Here is a 21804-nt window from a genome sequence, read left to right as displayed (position 1 = left end):
ATCATTTTTAACCCTTGCCAATATCAATTATTAAATAGCTTTAAATTAAACAGAATCATAACAGATCCGTGGAATTGGCCTACTGGGGAAACCACGTTAAAAAACGCGCTAAGTACACTACCTCAAAGGTGGTGTGGAAACGTGTGCGCATATTATGACGATTACCACTTTTTGAATCGTTATATCTCAAAAACGGTGGCTCCCAGGAAAAAAAGTGATAAGGCATTTTTTATAGATCATTATCTAATCTACATTTTTTGTTAGCACTAATTTTACCATAAAACATACCGTTTCGCTGAAAATCGCTAAAAACCATATTTGGTGACCTTTGACCGCGCGTAAAATTTTTAGCAGGGGTCGGATTTATGAGGACTTTTTAGATTTCATTTATGATGGTATTTTTAACAATCCTGCCAATTTTCAGCTTGATGGTAATTTTTGTAGCCTCGGATGCGTAAGTTGACCGGAGTATATTGTTAACTATTCAGGAATAAATAAAACTGCACCTATTACACATAATGTTTAATATATCAAGTTACAGATATGAAAATACAAATCCTTAAAACTAGTATCACGAAAAAATAGTTACGCAGAAGTTTTACCTCTTACTCTGAAAAGAAAATTAAAGTAATATTTAAATTTTTGAAATACAAAACAACTAAAAAACTAAGACAAAAAGTCGTTATAATACTTAAAAACATAAAAAAACATGCAGTCTTATACAAAACAGAGGCATTCCGAATAAGCATTAGCCTTTCTTCTTTTTGTTCTGAAAAGAAAAAAATAAAAACTAAACAAAAAAGGTAAAAAAACTTATATAATGTATCAATGGTATCAGATGTTATTGGTATCGGCTTCTATCAGATGTTATTGGTATCGGCTTCTATCAGATGTTATTGGTATCGGCTTCCCAAAATGAAACAAAAAATGAAAGGACACGGTCGGTTGACAAGATAAACGAAGGAAGGTGTATTTAGAAATAGTACACTCTACAGTTCTACAATACGTTCAGTTTTCGATTAGATATAGCCGACTGAAGGAAGTGGTAAAATCGGCAACACTGCTTAGTCCACTATTGTTTTTTAATCCCCGAACGACGACGGAGGACGGAGCGACGGAGTTACATACGAATCGGCGAGATTCAGGTGAATTAGCGTGTGAAGTGGGGACCATCTGGTACTCGACGGCCGCAGCGCTGTGTGCCATTTATATGCCATATATCTAATTTAAAACTAAACATGCTGTATATGCGGTAGCAGTCTGGGAGGAAGTACTAAAGGAAAAAACTACATGGAAATGATGATAAGGACACAAATAAAACCACTATTAAGAAGCATGTGGTAAGCGCATATAGGACTTAAATCACAATAAAAGGTCAAGTGCAAGATTTGTATAAATTCAGTTAATGTTAAAAGAGAGGATGACTAGGTACAATTAAATAAGAGGGGATATAAAGATGATCAAGGAAAAAAACAGAAAAATTAATGTGAGACAGTAACATAGGGTTCACACAAATTTTTGATGGGCCATGGGTCTTTTAGGACCTATACTGATAAAATTAAAAAAGACAAATGGAGATCGATGCGTAATGTGTGAGTGTGGTTTTTACATGCAGTCAATTCAGCCAAGAAAGTGAAGAGCTGGTAAAACCAAATGGGAAGGGTGACACCAGAAAACGTAGTAAAGAAATCCATAGCTAGCAACGAATACTTCAACATAACAGTATCCATATCATGGATATAATAAAAAAAAAAGAACGTAGAATATGAGATGATGCTACAAAATAGTCAAAACTAAACGAACAAAAGGAACTGAACAAACTACAAATCTCTGACAGAGACACAAGCGACATAGTCGAAGTTGCTCAAGAGGAGTAGTCCCGAGTATACCTCTAGGAGATAGAGGTTTTTAGTGGGTACGGTCAGGGGTCGTATTTTCGAATTCAATCGAATATTTTCGCATACGAGTTAACTCGAATGAAAAATTTCGTATACGAACGTGAATGTGTATTTTTGAACGTCCTTCGAAATTTTATACGTATACGAGAAGAATTTGCACAGGCAACACTGCAAATTCGAATAACATTGAACTTATTTGTCATCTGAAGAGTCACAATGTTGCCATACTTTTTTTGTCTATTTCTTGTATAATTTCAATTAATGGTATAATCGCAGTAATAAAAACAAATGTTATATTTGTTATATATACTGGGGTATAATGTACAAGAATAAGATTGTATAGGAATGTTTAATATACAGGGTGTAACAAAAATACAGGTCATAAATTAAGTCACATATTCTGGGACCAAAAATAGTTCGAATGAACCTAACTTACCTTAGTACAAATATGCACACAAAAAAGTTATAGCCCTTTGAAGTTACAAAATGAAAATCGATTTTTTCGAATATATCGAAAACTATTAGAGATTTTTTATTGAAAATGGATATGTGGCATTCTTATGGCAGGAGCATCTTAAAGAAAAATTATAGTGAAATTTGTGCACCCCCTAAAAAATTTATGGGGTTTTGTTCCCTTAAACCCCCCTAAACTTTTCTGTACGTTCCAATTAAATTATTATTGTGGTACCATTAGTTAAATTCAATATTTTTAAAACGTTTTTGGCTCTTAGTATTTTTTCGATAAGGCAGTTTTTATCGAGTTGCGGCTTCTTTTTTAATATGTTTACATAAAAATTTTATGGGGGTTTTGTTCCTTTAAACCCCCCAAATGTTTGTGTATGCTCCAATTAAACTATTACTGCGATACCATTAGTTAAACAAAATGTTTTTAAAACTTTTTTGCCTCTTTGTATTTTTTCGAGAAGGCAACTTTTATCGAGATATGACTTCTTTTTTAATACGGTTCAAAATATACCTAAAAATGTAAATCATACATAAATTTTCATATTATTACCAAGTCTCCATAATCGTACTTAACCATATACAAATATGTGGTGGATTTGAAAAATATTCAAAATATCTCGATAAAAACTGACTTTTCGAAAAAGTACTAAGAGCCAAAAAAGTTTTAAAAATATTTTGTTTAAGTAATGGTACTACAATAATAATTTAATTGGAACGTACACAAAAGTTTGGGGGGGCTTAAAGGAACTAAACCCCCATAAAATTTTTATAGGGTGTCCAAATTTCACTATAATTTTTTCTTAAGATGCTACTGTCATAAGAATGCCATATGTCCATTTTCAATAAAAAATCTTTAATAGTTTTCGATATATTGGAAAAAATCGATTTTCATTGTGTAACTTCAAAGGGTTGTAACTTTTTTTATATACACATTTGTACTAAGGTAAGTTAGGTTCAATCAAACTATTTTTGGTCCCAGAATATGTGATTAAATTTATGACCTGTATTTTCGTTACACCCTGTATAAAGATAATGACATATAGTCTGAACAAATTATAAAAAAAGCCATTTTTGGGAAAAGTTGTTTAGCAGTTGTTTTAGGTGTAATCGAATCTTAAGATTGCATAGGTATATTAGTAATATCGATTTGCAAAGTCCGCACAAAGTGTGCTATTTTGTTTAATATTATTTTTACACTTTACACTGATATTCTACTATCTACTTTTCAAAACTTTACTTCAAAGCGATTTTTTAAATGCACCTTTATGTAATGTGATATTATGAAAAAATTGAGGTTATGGCAACGGTGTCATATGCCAAGTTTGGAGCTTAGATCCAATGCTAACATGCGCGTACATAAAGTTAGGTTAGGTTATATTTTCAAGGCATAATCGTACATGTCCTTTCTTTCTATTAAAGAATTATTTAAACCAGCCATTGAAAATAAATTTCAATGTAAAAATATTGTATACAACAACATAATTAACACTATTAGCTAAAACTATCATGACAACTGAAATGACCTTGAAATGACAACAACAATTCGTATACGAGCATCACGATTCGAATGGTTCATACCCATTCGAAAAAATTCGTACACGAAGTATTCGAAAATACAAGACACCGGATTTCAAGCGAAATTCTTCTAATTTCGTATGCGAAATATGCTCGAATGAATTCGAAGATAGGACCCCAGGTAGGTTGGCACACTTTGTGAAGCACAACGAGGAGTCAGACAAGGTTGCGTTTTGCCTCCAACAGTGTTCTATTAAAAAAATCACTTGAGAGATAGCCATATGGAATAAAAATCAATGGGGAAATTACTTAATCTAATTAAAAATGCGGTAATTCTGTCAGAAAATATTGAATTTCTTCTAAATTTTGCTTGATCCTCTTGTAAAACTGGAAGAGGAATACACAAAGTGGGACTCACAATTAATATTCAAAAAAACGAGTACCTATTTAGTTGTAGGGGAACAACCAGAAGGCCTACAAATTTAAATATACTTTATTTCACGTTAAGGGAGGGGGGTATGGTTTGAAATCAATATATCAAGCACATTTTTGTGAATTTTTTTCGAAGCTATGGTACAATTATTTTATTTTTAAATTAAATAAACATATCAAGTACAATTCAAAGAATACTTAGAAAAAAATTCAGTCCAAAATATTAAAAAATAAGCCATTGGTGACAAATTTTGACAGGCAGCTCACAAAAAAATGGATTTTGCGGTGGACATCAGAACTCGTCACTAGATCATACGAAACAAAAAATTCAAAAATATTTAATTAACTTATGAGTTTCACGAGGTCACAACGTCGAGTTTTTTTATTTTTAATGATTTTTGAATTTTTGGTATCACTCAGAAATCAAAAAAATTAAATTTTTGGTAAAAATTTTGTGAAAATCAACAGATTTATTATTGTTGAACAAAAAATAAGGAAAAAAAGAAAAATATCTCGACGTTGTTACCTCATGAAATGTCTAAAGAAAATCTGTGCAAAATATCAGGTAGATCGGCCGCGTAGTTTTTCAGTTACAATGTCCACCGCATTTGAAAAAGCAGTTTTAAGAAAAATGCGTTTAAAGTTTTGACAACTGCATCTTCATCTTCTAATTTGTCTGACAAATCGTAAAGTGATGCACATTGGAATATGTTTTTTAATCGAGGAGTAATCTACAAAAGAGAAGGCGAACAGTTGTTTAACGTTTCTCACTACGCTCAAGCGTGCTGGCGCGAAGTCGCGGCAAAGTGAGTCGAAGGTAGGGATATTCAACACGCTGTATTTCTGGTAATTTTACTTCGATTATTTTGAAATTTTCAGAGAGTATTCTTGAAAGTATGCACCTTTATTTGAAATAATAAAAAAAATTAAATATTTCAAACCATACCCCCCCCTAGAACGGAACATGCACTTATGGAGTGTTGTCAAATCAGTGTTGTCAAATCTCTCGGGCACTGGTGACTACTCGACTGCCAGGTGGCTATTCATAAGAAATACATTGGTCTATCTACGCAACGTTCTATTCTTAATGTGAAACGGTGTATAGGAACTATAAAACCAACAGGAAATTTCAGATACTTGGGGAGTCTAAATAATGTCAAAAGTAGTGAGTAACGAAGAAATACATTCCAGTATTGACCAAGCAAGATCAGTCACCAGACAGATACACCGACTAAATTGTGGAATCATAAAATAACAAAAGAAAAAAAAAAGAAGAATTTATAAAACAATAATAAAAACTATGTTGTTCTGAAGCTATTTTCTTGTGGCATTTTTATAATCAACTATTTTCAATGGGAAATAAGCCACAATTTTACCAAAAAATTATTTTATTAACGTTTCGACGCCCAAGTCGGGCGTCGTCAAAATACAAAATAATATTATTATTATGTATTTTGACGACACCCGACTTGGGCGTCGAAACGTTAATAAAATCATTTTTTTGGTAAAATTGTGGCTTATTTCCCATTAAAAATAGTTTTCGTCGATAGTTTTCGAAAATAGTCGAAAAATAGTTTTTAAATTTTTAGATAAAACATCCTGTAACTCAGTAAGGAATAAGGAACCACATTTTATTTAAGTGTTTTAGGTTAAATCTTCGTATTTTCTGCTAAGGTTTCTCCAGTTACTATATGGACAATTATTAATGAAACACCCTGTATATCGGTTGTAATAACCAATGACTTATTTTCAGTAGCTTTTATATTGTTTACTAAATAGTGCAACTACAGTTTTATTAAAAATCGCGTGATACCAGTGATATATTAATGAAAAGAAAAACAAATAACACGCATGAAACACAACAACAAATTCAAACCTTACATTCACAACTCTTCTTACCTTTTGTTTAATATCAGATTCAGGCAAAGAGTTGGATGAAGCAGCACTAGATTTGGATCTCTCCTGTTCCAGCAACTTGTGGAGCCTTGCTAGTTCTTCAGTCAATTCTTCTTTTACAGTCGTCATTTTTTCCAGATCTAACAAGAGTGTAGCTTTATCCTTCACTAAAAGCGAAACCAGAAAGGATTATTAAAAATTCTGATAGGGTTAAAAGTAAAGACCTACTTTCTCCTTGGCTTAACATGCTACACAAAGTCTTATTTCTCTTTTTGACAGAAGTAATCTCCTTTTTGGATTCCTCTAATTCTTTCTGAAGCTGCTCATTTTTCTCTTTCTCTTTTTGAAGCTTATCCTAAAAATAATGTCCAATTTCAGTAAATTATAAATTCAATATTTGAGAAGGTATAATATAAAGAAATAAGGGGACTTTGATTATAATTAACTCAATGACCAATCAAGTTATATCTATTCCTCCTATCTTAGTAGAAAAGACAAATTAAAAAGAAATCCAGCAGTTTTTTTGACAAATGAAAAAAGTTGTCTACATTTGGCACAATTTGACAGTAAATTAAGTCAGCTGACCACTAGGTGGGGAATTTGCAAACAGATACCAGAATAAATATCCTGGGAGTGGTGGGTTCCTACAAAACACTATGGACCAGCTTCGACTTGAAGAGAACCTCCCTCCTATCCACAGCGTGTTTAGCTAGCGACTAGCTAAACTTTATGTTGCACATATATGGGCATCAAGGTGAAACAGTCCTTTCCTTCACTCGATTCTCATGCGTTCGTTATCATTCATATCTTGCTCTCATACAATCACTATAAAACTGCTACCAGCAAGTTGTACCACCAGCTGACGAACCTAAAAAATTTGTTTTAAAAGCTCTTAATATATTTTTTTTGTAATTGGAAGCGTTCTTCTACCTCAAGGAAGCGTTCTGGAGCTGTTCCTATTTAACATCTACATTAAGGACCAACCAATGCACCCACAGATTAAGAGTTTTGTTTAAGCTGACGACCTCGGTATCGCCGTAAAAGGGAAATCATTCACACAAGTAGAGTCGACAACGGAAGAGGCTTTAAACATGATGTCAACTTACTACAAACAAAGCTCATTAAAGCCAAACCCTACTAAAACCCAAGAATGTGCATTCCATCTCAACAACTAATTGGCGCATGTAAAACTGAGGAGGGACAGCTTGGAACATACTGATAGGCCCAAATATCTTTGAATGATCCTAGACCGGTCACTAACACATAAATTTCATTGTCAAAGTTCAAGACAAAAGGTTTCTATAAGAAACAACCTTCTACAAAAACTTGTAGGGAGCAAGTGGGATGCAAACCCCCAGGTCTTAAAGTCAACAGCTGACCTTATGTTTCTCAACAGGGGAATATGCTTGTCCCGTCTGGGGTAGACCTAGACACGCCCAACAAGTCACCACTTCGTTAAATGAAGCATGTAGAATAACTACCGGTTGTATCAAGCCTACCCCTCTGCTCCTACTGTACTGGGCAGCTGGATTCGCATCACCAGACGCCTCATAATATGTGGAGAAGTTCAGGCAAACTTTCGATGAAATGCACCAATTATATGGGTTTGGTGAGCCTCCAGGAACCAGCAGACTTAAATCAAGGAAAAGGTTTATGAGAAATGTTAGCGTCGAACCTGGCGGACACTCAATCGCATACATACTGGTGTTGCCCTGTAAAAGAGCACTTCATTAAATGGGGCATCAAGACAGATAACGACGCACTTTGTGAATGTGGGGAAATACAGAATCACGGTGCACCCTCGATGATTTATGGCTCGCAAATACAAAGGGTGTAGATGTAGCCCGATACTGGGCAGAAAAACTGTAGTCGGATCCATACTTGAAAAAGTAAAGTAAGATTTGTAATTGAACTTGCCTGCTTTTTTTTTAATCTAAAGAAATTCATAATATACTCTTGCTTTAATTCAAATCTAAGGATTTCTTCTTTCGTCATCATAACTAGCGAATATTTCCAAGCGACTATTCGCGAACATTGGAAAGTTTCCGAGAATATTCGCCTATAAAAAATGGAAATATTCTCCTGACCGCGAATATTCCCGGAAACTTTCAATGGAAAATTCTCGAGAATATTTCCAAGCCGAATATACCACCCAATCACCAACAGAAGTATTCGTTGAAGGCGAAGAGATAGTAGTGGGAGTTGATATGGTGAAGAAACCTGTAAATGAACTAAAAAATGGTAGAGCTCCAGGGCCAGAAAATATTCCTGCCGAATTAATAAAATGTGGCACAGATAAACTCTTTTAAGCACTTACTTGGTGTATGAACAAATATATAAACGGTGTCACACCACCCAGTTTATGGAAAGTAGCTTATATTTCTTCCATTCATAAAAAAGGAAATAAGTTGGATTGCTCAAATTACAGAGGAATATCGGTAACTAGTACACTAAGCCGGGTGTACGGGCGCATTCTTAGAAATCTCATTGAGATGGAGTATAGGGAACAAGAAGAAGAAGAACAGGCTGGTTTCCGCGCTGGAAGGACTTGCACAGATAATGTCTTCTGCCTAAAACAATTAATTGAAAAAAAATCAGCAACCAATCAAGAGACCAATCTCATGTTTGTTGACCTCCGTAAAGCATACGACAGCGTTCCTGTGACTAAATTGTGGAAATCACTACAAGAAACAAACATCAGCTACACTCTAGTCAACGCCTTAAAAAATCTATATGAAAATTCTACATCACAAGTAAAAATTGGCAACACACTATCTAAAAAGTTCATAGTTAACAAGGGTCTGCGCCAGGGCTGCTGTATTTCACCAACTTTGTTCAAGATATATGTTGCAAAAGCACTAAACCAGTGGAAACGTAAATGCCACGGTATGGGTATAGACCTCGGAGAGGTTTGTTTATATACCTTACAATTTGCTGATGACCAAGTGATCATAGCTAATGATAAAGACGACCTACAGTATATGGCAAGAAAACTAAAGGAGGAATATGAACAGTGGGGCTTGGAAATTAATGTGGAAAAAACTAAATACCTACCCATAGGAGCTGAGTTATCCAATATCGAACTAGAGGATAATGAACAAATCACATACTGTAGTGAATACACGTACCTGGGAGTAATATTCGATAGAACGGGAAAAGACGATGAGGAAATAAAGAAAAGGTAACACAAGCTAGAAGAACAATTGGCTGCCTAAATGGAATACTTTGGAGCTCCGAAATAGGAATACAGCGAAAATACAATATCTATGAAACACTTATTAAAAGCAGCCTACTTTACGAAGCAGAAACTTGGAGAATAACCGAGAACAACAGAAAAAAATTAGAAGCTGTAGAAATGGATGTGTTTAGAAGATCGTTAGGTATATCCCGTAGGGAAAGAGTTCGAAATGAGGAAGTAAGACGACGAATTGGAATAGATGGCTACTTAACAACAGACATTGAGAGGAAACAGTTGATTTGGTATGGTCATGTTCAAAGAATGGAAGACACAAGATTGCCAAAAAAGATCATGCAGTGGGTACCACCAAACCGCAAAAAACGAGGAAAGAAGGGGTAACCAAAACAATGAGTGCAAGGGATCTTAGAGAGGGCCAATGGGATGATAGAAGGACGTGGAAGTTAGGCATCGGACAACGTCGAAGGACGTTCTAAAACCGATACATATATATATATTTCCAAGAACTTTCAAGAATGTTTCCAAGAACTTTCTATAATATTTCAGAGAACTTTTGAGAATATTTCCAAGAACTTTTGAGAATATTTCCAAGAGCCTTTTGGACAGAAGAGTCAGTGACGTAGTTTGAATTTTCATGGAAGTAGCGCTATTTAATTCAAACGGCCGGCGAACCTATACCAGTGCCAAGTACAAAAGTAACATTGTTTTGAACATTACCTTCATTATTTTTATACTAAAAATGTACAAAGCTATATTAAAATCACAATAAAGATGCACTAGAAATAAACAAACCCAGACATGTTGAATGTTACGAGGAGTACTCCCGAATCATGATTTACAATGCATAAACTTAAAAAGTGAAATAATAAATAAAGAGAAAAAATTCAAAACTACAATAAGGTTATATCATTAAAACTTACTGTAAAAACTAGATGGGGTTCAATCCTTAATTGTATAAATAACCGTATTGCACCTAAAAGTGCTTTATCGATGCTTATGGTCATAGAGGGAGAAAATTTAAAATGTTCACGGAATGTTGAAACAGAACTGTCTGGATGATGAAATATTTTGGATAAAGTTACAAAAAGTAGCAGTTGTGCTAACACCAATTGTGAAATGGATTAGGTACTTTATTGGAAGCATAATATGCTCTTCACCAAAATATATTATATTAGCTATGCAGTGTACAGACAAGTTATTAACCAATCATCCCAAGTTCATTGACAAAAAAGAAACAGAACTAACAAAGTTCTGTGTAAAAGCAGACCTTTGGTCAATGGATTTTATTTGACTTTCAGCACGATCAGTAGATTGTAAAAGCTGGTGACAAGGAATGTGCACAAAAACTTATTTAAAAGATTTAGCATTACAATACCTACTGGGGTTACCAGCTTCCTACGCCGAAACAGAGCGTAGTTATAGAACATACTCTTTTATACATAATAAAAGGAGAAATATATTGACTATAGATAGAGCAGGTAAGTTAATAGTTCATAATGAAAAACTCCTAAAAGATCATAAACATGGAAAAATGGTATGTGATGAGAGTCTTTCTATAACTAATCTGTTGGAACCAGGGCAAGACTCTAAATCCATATAGAATACCACAACAATAAGTAAAGCTAACTACTGATTTGTATAATTTATTATAAGAATTTTAATAAAAATGCAATATGTATTTCCATAAGTTTCCGAAAGTTTCCAATATTCCTGGAAAGTTTCTGGAAACTTTTCGGTGTTCGAATCTTCCCGGAAATTTTACATCACTAATCATAACCTTGGACGAGTCCTTGCCTGTCTGGCTATGTCCTTCCATCCAGACCCTTCTCCTTCATTGTCCAACATTTATTTTATAGTTTTCTGGTCATCTTCCATGTCACCCAACCATTTCTTTCTGGGCCTTCCGTTTTTTTCGTCTTCCATTGTAATATTTTCTTTGTTGTTTTTGTATCTTCTTGTCTCTGAACATGTTCCAGTCATGACAGTGTTTGTCTTTTCACAAATCTTACAATATGTCTTTATTTAATTCATACTCTTTATTTAATTCATTAATTTCGGTGTATCTCTTGACTTTCCATGTGCTGTCTTCCAGTTGCACCGAGCCATATAATTGGCTCAGTATTTTTCACTCAAATATCTTGAGTTGGACTTCATTTTTTTGTCATTAACCAGGTTTAAAAAGTCGAATTCAAAAACAGTCATGGCTGGGATATGTTCAGTGACAAGAAGATACAAAAACAACAAAGAAAATATTACAATGGAAGCTAAAAGGAAGACGAAAATAAGAAAGGCCCAGAACGAAATGGTTGGATGACATGGAAGATGGCCTAAAATTATGTATGAGACAATTGAGGAGAAGGGTATAAGAGAGGTCTGACAAGGACCCATCCAGGGTTATCATGGCAAAAGAAGAAGAACGTTAAAAATACAATTCTTTTGATAGACTACAATAAAAATGAATTCTGATCATTAACAAGTACATATTATGATAAAAATATTTTCTTATTGCATAAGTCCTGAAATTGCTAAAAAAAATTCACATAAAAATTTCATCAAATTTAAGGGACTCCAATAATATCGGGTTATACTGCTTTAATTTTTTTTATTTTTTATGCATGTCTGTTACGGGACAAGCCCAATACAGTTACAATTTTTTACAAATTTTGGAACAATTTAGTATACTAAATCATTATATATAATAAAACTAAGTTGATAAAATGTGTGTGCCGATAAAACTTAAAAAGGATTCCCGATACGATAAAGGGACTTATATAGTGCAATAGCCCTTTATCCCCCCTCGAACAAGTAAGTTCCCGTTTTAACTCAAAGGGCGTATTTTTAAAGATATAAGGGCTTTTCCTAGCAAGCTTGGCTAGCCCTAGACCTGGCTCCTCCACCAAATTTTTAAATATTCCCAATTTTGCCCCTTCGCCAAACTTTTAAATATTCCGGTATTAACATCATTATCATCATTATATATAATAAATATATATATATTTTGGAGTTGAAGCGAGATAAGTTTAGTTATTCAAATTATTAATTATTAATTCTGAAAATATTTAAAAATTTAAGTTTTCAAATTTCGCGCCTTTACTAAGTACTTATGCTATAGCTGCAGAACTTATTGTTACGGCGGACGATAATGTCGAGTACATTCTAGAATGTGTAAAAGAAAATACTCTCGAACTTTTCCGAATATGCTAGAGCCTAGCTCTCTGAATATATAAGGGCCCGGTATCACCCGCCAGAGTTAGTTCGATTTGAAAAGCGATTGCGAAAGGAACTGAAAGAAGTTATCTGTGAGCATTTATTTTGAAGTATCACGTGTCAGTATTTTTAATAGTGTGTTTAATTAATTCTCGATTTTGAAGCCGAGAAGAAAAAAGTCGTCTGTGAGCCTTTATTGTGAAATATCAAATGTAAGTATTTTTAACCGACTTCAGAAAAAGGAAGTTCTCAGTTTGATTATTAATTATTTATATTAATTATTTTTGAAAAAATAATTATTTTTGAAAAGATAATTAATAGTGTCTTTAATTAATTCTAATGGTTGTTTTTCTTTTTCTTTTAATTGTTTGTCTATAAAATGTTTATTTAATTTATATTTTACAGAATACAATGCCTAGACGTAAAAAAAGGAGGAGATATTGCCAGTTCTGCAGCGAAACGGCGGAAACAAAAAGAACATAGAAGAAATGAAACGGAAGAAGAGCGCGAAGCACGTTTACAAAATCAACGAACTAGGATGAGAACTCTGAGAAGCACAAAAAATGAAGAAAGAAAAGAGAACGAAAGTATAGAAGAATCGAGAATTTTAAAAGATAATTTAACAAAGGAAGCATTCCACTACGAACCGACGAAAAAATATTACAATCATAAACATGTTGTGATCGGAAAAATGGATAACATATGCCAATTTTGCCACGCGAAAAAATTCAGTAAAGAAACAGCAGGTCTCTGTTGCATGAATGGAAAAATTCGACTACCACCACTGGAAGCACCTCCACAGGAATTTCTACATTACATGACCGGGGAAACACAAGAATCAAAACACTTTCTTCAAAATATAAGATCATATAACTCCTGCTTTCAAATGACTTCTTTCGGTGTTACTTCGACCAACACTAATAGAAATAAATTTGAATATGTATTTTCAATTCAGGGGCAAATTTATCACAAAACGAGGATGATCGTAAAACAGCTATCGAATAATATTATTGAAGCTGAACTTATTTCTGGAAAGAACAAAGGACAAACAGTATTTATACCTAGAATACCACTGATCTCTTCTGAATTGCCATTTCAATTTAAAAGATTGCAATTTCCAATTAAATTAGCTTTTAGTTTTACAATTAACAAAGCGCAAGGACAAACTTTAAAATATTGTGGCATTAACCTCAAAGAACCCTGCTTCTCTCACGGTCAGCTATATGTAGCTTGCTCAAGGGTAGGAAATCCGAAAAATCTATATAATATATATATATATATATATATATATATATATATATATATATATATATACTCCAGACAATAAAATGAAAAACGTTGTTTATAAGCAAATAGTGTAAAAAATGAGCGAATGTTTTCAATAAATTTTTTTACTATTACGTCATAGTTTATTTTTTTATTGCAACTACCGCGTAATCTCATATCAACTCCCGGGCGAAGCCGGGTATTATAGCTAGTATGTCATATATCGTCGGTATACTGCGAAAACCAGATAAATGACAAATTTTAAAATATTGAATTAAGTATACCAAAATTCTCAGCTTTTTACGCTCTACATACAGGTAAAACCTAATAAATGATACGACTTACCATTCAGCAGATAATTTGTGTAATAAACAAATAAGTTACACCTAATCAACTTTTCATTTTCAAATAAAACAATATATCGCTACTTACTTCCATAAAATCAAAGTTCTGTTGCATGTAAAACCAACTCAGCGTACATATATATTTGCCGGACACCAATATATTTCTACTACTGTATATCTACCATATTCAGTAAAAAGGTGATAAGTGTCTTTAATACAGTGTGATTTATTTTGATTTACAGGTAAAACCAGGTAAGTGATCGCACCTCGATCTTAAATGTAGGTTTAATCAGCTAGGTCTCTTAACTATTTCAAACTAATGATAGAATATTATTTCTGATATATGCACCTTTCACTAGCATATCGAATATCAAACACAACTGGTACTCTTAATTCAAAATAAAGCACTAAACTTTAAAAACGTTTTTTCTCGATTTCGGAATTTCGACATTTACCTGGTTTTCGTAGTATACCGACGATATATAACCATAAAATATAATAGTTAAAATAAATAAATTACATAAAGAACAAATTAGAAACAGACTGGTAAAGGTGGACATAACAAAAAAATTAAGAGGCAATATTAATTTGTTGCAAGTCGCGTATAAATTGGTTGGGTGTGGAACTAAAGCTAAGCCTCTCAGTATTTTGACTTGCTAGACGTAACATTCTAGTTATAGGTTCACTGAGGCCATAATTACATCGATGAAATGGTACATGAAAAGTGGTTTCAACTGCACTTCGAGTACTGTATATTTAAAATATACAGTAAATACAGAACTTTAAAACCAACCTTAGACAATAAATAATGACTATTTGCTGTACCATTTAACACACTATACAGAATTTTCAAATCATGGTGATAACGACGTTCTTCCAGGGTATTGATATTTATAAATGCTCTAATTTCGTCATAACTGTAAAACCTGTTATTCCCATTAATAGCTCTAATTTTAAATCCCAAAAACCTAAGGAATTTATTTTGAACTTTTTCAATTTTTTCTGCGTAAACATTATAGTAAGGTGACCAAATACTACAACAGTATTCCAAGTGAGGTCTAACAAGAGAACAGTGTAACAATTTTAGGGTATTGGGACTTTTAAAATCATAGCAGTTTCGTTTCATGAAGCCATGCCAAGAGTAATTTTATCATAAGAGACATTTTTTTAACCACTTGCACTAATCTCTTTCAAGATCCTGATTTTTATCGAAAGAGTGAAAAAATGATTGGGCCAAAGAAAAACAAAATATCGATTTATTTTGAACCACTCTATTGATATATTATATTAATCTATTTACGATATTTACCTGAGCTTGAGCAAGGGAAATCACTTCCTCGATGTTATTGGACCTCTCTTTTCTGTTTTGTTCCACCTTTTCTCTTCTGAGTTCTTCTTTGGCTGAGTTTAATACTGATTCAAAAAATTTTTCATCATTTTCAGGTGTTTTATTTTTTTCCTCTGCAAATGATTCATTTATAAGATAATCAAACCAAGATTGTATTATTATTTAATACACATAAACATTTTCAACCACACATTTCTGATCATTTTATTATCATGTAATATACCAGCGGTAAGGTAAAGATTAATAAAAGAAGCAATAACAATTATGGAAAATGAAGCACGGAAAAGACGTCTAGAAATTAACAAAGGAAAAACAAAATATCTATCCTACTCTAGAAGAGAAGATAACAGGACGAGAGAAATCAAGATAGAAAACTACACTTCTGAAAGAGTTCAATCATTTAATATTTGGGAGTAATACTGAATGGCAAAAATAAGAGAAGTGAAGAAGTAACCGACTAAATACTAGTAGGCAACAACAAAATATACTGGAGATAACATAGGCTAATTAAGGACAAAAACTTATCCAGAAATACAAAACTGAAAATATACTCGGAAAAAGATGAAGAAAAATTAATAATATTGGAAAGGAAAATTAAATTAAGACAAATAATGAAGGGAGAAGATATAGTTAGATTTATTAAAGCGCAGAGACTAATATCGCTGGGACACATAGAGAGAAGGAAAAACGACCTACTGATTAAGAAGATCACCAGATGAAAGCCAGAAACTGAAAGATCAAGGAGAAGACCCAGAGAGAGATGGAAGAACCAGGTGATGAGAAATATCTATAGCGATACGCTTTAATTACTATTTTTGCTAATTGTAATTTTAATATTTTTTCTCAAAAACAAAACAACGTTAGTCATTCAAACTGCATATTCAAATACGAAGGTTATGGCCTTACCCTGTGACATCTGTTGTTCGTCTATGCGGCAACAAACTGCACCCTCATTAATTAAGTATTTTATCAGACAGTTAATGTGTCAACAGCTAGCTATGCATTCGAAATTGTTTTTCTTAAAACGGTAAAAGTAGACGCCAGACTTGATAGTGATTTATGTGATCATCTGGTCAGGGGAAAAGGAATACAAACATTATCATCGTTTGTGGTTGCTTTCTTTAGTCACTACGCAGCATGCGAACCATTCACACATACCGACGCGACCCTTTCTGAGAGACCTAAACGAACACATTTTCGTTGCAAAAATAAAATTACCGTTTGTTTTATTATATCCATTTTTAATTAAATTCCGCAACTCACCCATCGGAATATATCAAAATCTAGAACAAGGTGATGAGAGTGGAAGAACATTGTAACAAAAGCCAAGTCATACAACAAACTTTGACAACACACAAGAGGAATGTGGAGTGAATCACTGCAATAAGGGAATCAGAGAGTTCTAAGTAAGAGTAAGAAACATTACATCTGGAATTACAAGCCTGGATGATGATATCAGTGGCATAAACAAACCTGTTTTAGATGTCGGACTCTTATCTTTTTCTAGGAACTGATCCAGAGACATAGTTTTTGTCTTCTTTTTCTTGGATGGCTTTTCTTGTCCTTTGGAAGTGATATCTGGAGCATAATTCTTCTTGTGATTTTCATAATCCAGTCTTGATTGCATTATGGCACTTTGGAGATCTTGTTCAAAATTTTCATTAATATATTCATCATCTTTTTTTTGCCATTCTTCCCACTGTTTGCTATCATGTTTTGCTTTTGACTTGGACTTCTTGGAAGCACCATTAGAAGATAATTCCTGTAACAAAATTTTATTTCACTATACTATGGCACACAAATGTTTAACCCCTTATAGGCCAGCGTTTACACTAAAATTTTAATTTTTTTTCAAACATTAAAATTTGTTTAAATTTTAATAAAAATTAACCCGGTATATTTTATTATGTAGTAAATGGAATATTAAATTTTTTTTGATTATATTATTACAAATAATTATTCAATAAAAAAAAATATAAACTTTGGACAAATTTCTTGATCTCATCTAGATTTACACATTTAATAATAAAACTTCCATTTCCACACTTTTTTCATCTTTCAATATGTTATTATTGTTGAGTACAGTTTATCATATCCGATAGTCATAAATAAATCTCGCCTGAATGGTCTCTATTAAGTTTGTTTTACTGTCACTGAGGGATATCAAAATATATAAGTATTGAGTTCTATCTGAACTTGTGAGGAATTGGAGTTTTTTGTATTTTACAAGAAATTTATACATTTCACAGATAAAGCATGTATAGATAAACACGACAGAGGATTCAAAGTAAGGCCTGTTGTCAATGTGATAAATACTGAATTTAAAAAATATTGGAGTTTTTGAAAAACATTTGAAGGGTACAGGGGAAGAACGGCGGTAGTCCATTTGGATTTCTCTCGAGCAAGCTGTAAGTTAAGATTTATTAACTTATTATAAAGTCCAATTTAAATAAAAATAATCAGTAAAATTTAAGGAATAATAATAAAGTAATAATTACTATAGTCTATTTTTAAACCAAGAGGAGTCATTCAAATTTCCCGTGCCGTAAAGCTTGTTTGTAATTGGTCCAACTCCAGGCAAGTTTACTCCACTGTTATCAAATTTTGACTAATGACATTTTTAAATTTTGACGCTAATAGTTTAATTAAGTTATATCAGGGTTTTCTTGTATTTTCTGCGTTATTCCTTTAATTTTTAGATTTTTAGTCTGTTTTTATACAAAAAACACTTGTTTTTTGAAATCTTTAGGGCGTATTAGTATAATATATTTAGATTACTGTTAAACGCCGATATTATCAACCAAAAAAGAAGATGTATTTGGTGATATTTCTAGTGACTTTCTTGGGTGTGAATCTGAATTTTTAGTTTACTCCTCTTGGTTTAAAAACAAAGCTAAGACTTTATATTATATTTATTATATTATATTGACTTTATAATAAGTTAATAAATTTTAACTATCAGCTTGCTTGAGAAAAATCCAAATGGACTACAGCTGTTCTTCCCCTGTATCCTTCATTGGTCTATTGACGAGATTACTGTGAAACACTTTGAAACATAACTATGAAGTAGTCATTGAAGCAATGTATAAGTGGAAAGCCTATTTGATACAAAATTATAGTTAGCCCTCAAAGAGATGAATTGATATGAGATGGCAGAAGATACCGCAATGGTGACTATAGTATTGAAAACATCATCGGATATAATAAGAGCTAACTGAATAAGATGGGCAGATCATGTGATAAGATCCAGAAGCAGTATACTGGTACCTGTTTACAAAAACAAGGGAGATATACAACAATGTACAAACTACAGGGCTATAAAACTGCTTAGCCTCACCATGAAAATCTGGGAAAGAGTAATTGATAGACGGATACGTGAAGGGACCGAAATATCCGAGAATCAATTTGGCTTTATGCAGGGTAGATCAACAACAGATGCAATTTTCATTATAAGGCAGTTGATGGAAAAATACAGGAGTAAAGAAACAAACGCTCATATGGTATTCATTGATCTTGAGAAAGCATATGATAGAGTTCCTCGAGAGATTCTCTGGTGGGCACTCAATAAGAAAGGAGTCCCTGGTGAATATGTAAAGATTGTGAGGGATATGTATGAGGGAGTAACGACTAGTGTTAGGACAGGTGTGGGAAGAGATAAATTTGGGAGACTGATAAATTTCATGTGAAAGTAGGATTGCACCAAGGCTCTGTGCTTAATCCGTATTTATTCTCGTTAGTTTTGGACCAGATAACAGCGAAACTACAGGGTAACATTCCATGGTGCTTAATGTATGCTGATGATGTCGTGTTAGTAGGAAATAGTGAAAGAGACTAAGAACAAAAACTGGAACAATGGAGACAAGCTCTGGATTAAAAAGGTTTAAAACTTAGTAGGACAAAAACAGAGTATTTGGAATGTTCATTTAAAGATGGAATTACTACAAATAAAATGGTATCTTTGGATGGTGAAATGATTGTGAAAAGTTATAGTTTTAAGTACCTAGGATCGGTATTATAGAGTAATGGAGAAATAGATGGAAATGCATGCAGTAGAATTAGGGCTGGATGGATGAAGTAGAAAGAAGCGAGTGGTGTGTTGTGTGACAGAAAAATTCCAATGAAGCTGAAGGAAAAATTCTATAAAACAGCCATAAGACCGGCTATGATGTACGGAACTGAATGTTGGGCAGTGAAAGAGGAACAACGAATGCATGTGGTGGAAATGAGAATGCTTAGATGGATGAGTGGAGTGACAAAGAAGGATAACATTAGAAATGAGTATATTAGGGGAAGTCTAGGTGTGGCACCAATTGATGCCAAAATGAGAGAGCATAGGTTAAGATGGTTTGGTCATGTTCAACATCGAGACGTTAATCACCCAATACGAAGAATAGCTGAAGTGCAGATTCCTGGAAGGAATAGGAGAGGAAGATCAAAGAAGACCTGGGGGAGATGATAAGGCAGGACATGTTGGTAAAGGGGATTAACATTGATATGACCAAGATAGAATTGTGTGGAGAAATGCAATTAGGGAAGCTGACCGCTCATAGGGATAAGGCAAAGAGAATGATGATGATCATGTGATAAGATCAGATGAAGACAGAATGTTAAAGACAGTGATTTTGAGAGACCAGATGGTAGAAGATTAGTAGGCTGTCCCAGAAAAAGATGCAAGGATGTTGTTGAAGGCGATTTATGTAGGATTGGGGTGCGACAATGGGAAATGGAGGCACAAGATTGTAGAATATGGAGGGCTATAGTTAGGGTTACCGTACGTCCGGATTTCGTCCCGATTTGAAAGACATGTCCAGATTGGTGTCTGGATATGAGAAATGTCCGGATTTTTTTCTTTACTAAAAAAATGGAAAATACTAGGCCCAACGGTGGGAAATTTCATTTGGCGCAGTTGCATATTGTAATGAAACAGCTGTACTTTTAATTGTGCCACATGCATTTCGCATATACATATGTAAAATGTAGAGGTAGAAACACAGTCAAATTCATATTTTCCATTTTCTACAACCCCTTGGATTACCCTGTCCGGATTTGGCCTTAATAAATTATGGTAACCCTAGCTATAGTGGATGATATAAAGACTCACCCTGAGCCGTAAAGCCAGTCAGAAGCAGTAGAACAATTATCATGTAGGTAATTTCCAGACTTTATCATGGAAATTCACAACACAGGCTAAGGACCACACCCAATATTTATTACCCCTAACCTTTAATTAATGTAATGAGTATGAGTATTGTGTTATGTGGGTGATTCCCACAATTTTCGAACATTTATAAGTATAGTATATTATTTATTGACCTAACTTTAGTGTACTTTAGAACAAAATTGGAGGGGTAGCTAAGGACTAAATAAGTATATTTAAATTTTTTTATTACTATATTTAATAAAGTGGAGCTTGTAATAGGTAAAGAGGAGACAACTTACCTGTCTCTCTACAGGTTTTCTGTTACCAGCATTTCCGATCGCTTTCTTTACCAGCTGCTTATTATCAGCTTTTTTCTTTGTTTGTTTGTTAACTACTGGCTGAAAATCATCATCTTCGATTTTAAGACAAGAAAAGCGTGAAGGTACAATGTTGCGCTCCATTTTGGAAATGTTACAAAGTTGCGTATAAGCCCCTGGTAGATTGAAATTGCCGAATTGAGAAGTAGTTGAGGGTGATTTTGCCTTTTTATAAAGTAATCGTTTTCCGGCTAAACTTTTAGATAAATTTTTGATTACAACAAAATTGTATAATGACAAATGACATGACATATGATTGACAGAATGACAATTGACAGATTTCTTCTCTTTTCACAAAGCCTTTTTGGATAAATCCTGCAGTTTTTGTTCTTGTTATTTTTTGTTCTTGTTATTTTTTGTTCTGTGACCGAAGAAAGAGTATTTTGATCACTGGTATTTTGTAACCGGTAGTAGCGCCATCTACACAGTGATACGAGTATCTATGGCGTTATGATTGATATATTTCTTAAATAGATGGCTCTAAATTTAGAAATTTAAATTCTGCACAAAAAACGTACAAAACTTTAATAAAATTTTATCAAAAAACTTTAAAAAACTCATTTAAAATGATAGAAAAAAATCAGAACGTTTTCGATCTAGTAAGATCATCTTCAGTGAGATTCTGTGTAGTAATAGACGGCCGGAGTGTGACGTCACGGCCAACTGCTTGCTGCGGCTATATTCAGTGTATGATCACTTTCCAAACAAAGATTGTAAACA

The 21804-nt window shown here is 33.4% G+C and overlaps 1 protein-coding gene across 2 annotated transcripts; it reads right to left on the bottom strand.

Moving 5' to 3' along the window:
- Positions 1-509: 509 nt before the first annotated feature.
- LOC114327601 (G kinase-anchoring protein 1) lies at positions 510-21339 on the bottom strand. 2 transcript variants are annotated; one of them, XM_028276270.2, is made up of 6 exons: positions 21007-21339; positions 17041-17329; positions 15529-15680; positions 6435-6561; positions 6210-6373; positions 510-610 (listed from the first exon to the last, which is right to left on the bottom strand). In XM_028276270.2, the coding sequence occupies exons 1-6, from the start codon at positions 21334-21336 to the stop codon at positions 599-601; spliced, it is 1074 nt and encodes a 357-aa protein (XP_028132071.1). In that variant the 5' UTR covers positions 21337-21339; the 3' UTR covers positions 510-598. The 2 variants fall into 2 exon arrangements, with proteins under 2 accessions (XP_028132071.1, XP_028132070.1); XM_028276269.2 differs by having other exon boundaries at positions 510-769; positions 21007-21338.
- Between the last annotated feature and the right edge of the window lie 465 nt (positions 21340-21804).

The sequence above is a fragment of the Diabrotica virgifera genome, chromosome 1 (genome assembly GCF_917563875.1).
Source record: "Diabrotica virgifera virgifera chromosome 1, PGI_DIABVI_V3a".
Taxonomy (NCBI): Eukaryota; Metazoa; Arthropoda; class Insecta; order Coleoptera; family Chrysomelidae; genus Diabrotica; species Diabrotica virgifera.
Note: the sequence above shows the minus strand (reverse complement) of the source record. Positions and strands in the feature narration are given on the sequence as shown.